Source organism: Chanos chanos, chromosome 11 (genome assembly GCF_902362185.1).
Source record: "Chanos chanos chromosome 11, fChaCha1.1, whole genome shotgun sequence".
NCBI classification, from domain to species: Eukaryota; Metazoa; Chordata; class Actinopteri; order Gonorynchiformes; family Chanidae; genus Chanos; species Chanos chanos.
The window spans coordinates 13,260,116-13,262,615 of record NC_044505.1 but is presented as its reverse complement, the minus strand read 5'-3'; the positions used below and the strand labels follow the sequence as shown (position 1 = coordinate 13,262,615).

General features: G+C 43.8%; 1 protein-coding gene across 1 annotated transcript in view; it reads left to right on the top strand.

Annotated features, from left to right (window-relative positions):
- The window catches only part of slit2 (slit homolog 2 (Drosophila)), a 79,501-nt gene that overhangs the window by 62,035 nt on the left and 14,966 nt on the right, over positions 1-2,500 (top strand). The window contains exons 18-21 of the mRNA XM_030787707.1: positions 20-170; positions 478-552; positions 1,681-1,824; positions 2,359-2,500. The exon at positions 2,359-2,500 is cut by the window's right edge and continues 2 nt beyond it. Coding sequence (XP_030643567.1) covers positions 20-170; positions 478-552; positions 1,681-1,824; positions 2,359-2,500 — 512 coding nt within the window. The remainder of the gene's footprint in view (positions 1-19; positions 171-477; positions 553-1,680; positions 1,825-2,358) is intronic.

The window sequence follows — 2,500 nt, the reverse complement described above, 5'->3', positions numbered from 1 at the left end:
AACTTTTGTTGTGGCTCAGGCTCTGAGGACTATCGCTCTAAACTGGGCGGAGACTGTTTTGCTGACTTGGCGTGTCCCGAGAAATGTCGCTGCGAAGGAACGACGGTGGACTGCTCTGGCCAAAAACTCACCAAGATACCCGACCATATACCGCAGTACGCTGCAGAGCTGTGAGTGTTTACAAAAGCATCGACACACACACACACACACACACACACACACATGCATACACACACACACACACACACATACATGCATACACACGCTCACGCCCTCACACATACGCTCACACACTGTCACACACTCTTTCTCACACACACACACACACACACACACACACACACACACACACACACACACACACACACACACACACACACACTCCAGTCCATTGTAAGATGTTATGGTACTGTCGCAGTACAGTACTGCAGGTGGTGTATGTTTCTTTCCTCATAAAACATTTCTGATCTTAAACAGACGTTTGAACAACAATGAATTCACGGTGCTGGAGGCCACTGGGATCTTCAAGAAACTTCCTCAACTCCGCAAAATGTAAGAATCTTCCTCTGTCTCGTTCTTTCTCTCTTTCTCTGTCTTCTTTTGTCTCTCTTTCTCTCTCTCTCTTTCTCTCTCTCTCTCTCTCAGGCCTGTCACAATTATTTCATAATTGTTTAACTGCGATTTTGTGACATGATCGTGGGTTCTTTGTTGAACCCCGGTTAAAGCGGGTCAAAGCATGGTCACACTTGTGTTTCCATTCATCAAACAAGTTTCCAACGCCCGCGTGCACCCTGTAGCGCGACAGAACAGCAGCTGTCCTATCAGAGGACGCCCCACCCGCATTGATTTACAGTTGCCAAGTCAAGTCGGCTTTCGAATGTTAAAAATCCAAACAGAATTGGGCAGTTTCGTGAGGAGCGGTGTTGTACCTTTGAGAAATGCCCAGAACCTTAAATTGCTAAACGTCTAGTTTTCAATGGAGTTTTCATTTAGTGTTGGTAAAAAAAAAAAAAAATCGCTTGACACTGTCCCATTGGTCCTGTCAAAATGTGGGGAATCTGCAAGCCCAACTGAGTTCAGCTAAATTACGATTGGACAATCGATCATTCGGGCAGGGATTAGACTGTTGGCCTGCTGTCAGCTACTGCTACAGCATCAGTTCCACACCGGTTTCGGCAAATGGACAGTAGCCCACATTTGGGAGAGAGAGGGGCAGAAAACGTGGCATGAGATGGAGCTTGTTTCAAAACGTAACACGACTGAACCTTTTTTTGGGATCATTTCGGATTCATGCCAAACCAGAGGGGAGAAGTTAGGTGTGGTTTACTTCGTAGGCTGTGTTCTTGTGTTATTACATTAGCTGGTGCACGTAACAGTGAAACAACCAAAAGATGAATCCTGGGATTCGGTCAAAACTTTAATTTGTTTGAAAAATGAATAAATAAATATTTTTTTAAAAATTTGACCGAAAGAGACTATTATATTGTTAATCACAATTATTTCTGAGACAATTAATTGAACAGCAACATTTGGGATTGTTCTACTCTCTCTCTCTCTCTCTCTCTCTCTCTCACATGCACATACACATACACAAACATATGAGGACACACATACATTGACTCAGTGAGGCTCTTCTGAATTACTGTAATTACCGCTATGGTAACCTTTTGAATTCCACAGTAACCTTAGCAACAACAAGATCACAGATATTGAAGAAGGAACATTCGAAGGAGCAAGTGGAGTGAATGAACTCATCCTGACCAGCAACCGTTTGGAGAACATTCACTACCGCATGCTGAAAGGACTGAGTGGGCTACGAACACTGTGAGTTACACACACACACGCACGCACACACACACACCCACACACACAGATGCACACACAGACACAATTATACACACACACACACACACACACACACAATCATTATCTCTTAAATGTCAAACTCATAAATCTTTGCAGAACTGACCGTTATAAAATAATTTCCTCTCCAGTCCTGAACCGATAAGGTCACAATATACATATATCTGCCTGAGAGTCTAAAGCAGCACACTATCCTCTGTGTGTGTGTGTGTGTGTGTGTGTGTGTGTGTGTGTGAGAGAGAGAGAGAGAGAGAGAGAGAGAGAGAGAGAGAGAGAGAGAGAGAGAGAGAGAGAGAGAGTGTGTGTGTATGAATGTGTGGGTCTTTGCAAAGGCACAGGCAGACAGAGAAAAGAAATTGTCTTTGTACATTACACTTGCTTTTTGTAAACACATTACCTCTTTCCTTATGTAAATATAATTGTATCTGTTTGTCTGTTTTGTACTGCTTCTCTCTCTCTCTCTCTCTCTCTCTCTCTCTCTCCCTGTGTGCCTAGGATGTTGCGGAGTAACAGGATTAGCTGTGTGAGTAACAGTAGTTTTACTGGTCTGAGTTCAGTTCGACTCCTCTCGCTGTACGACAACCTCATCACCTCTATGTCTCCTGGAGCCTTTGACACACTGCACTCTCTCTCCACA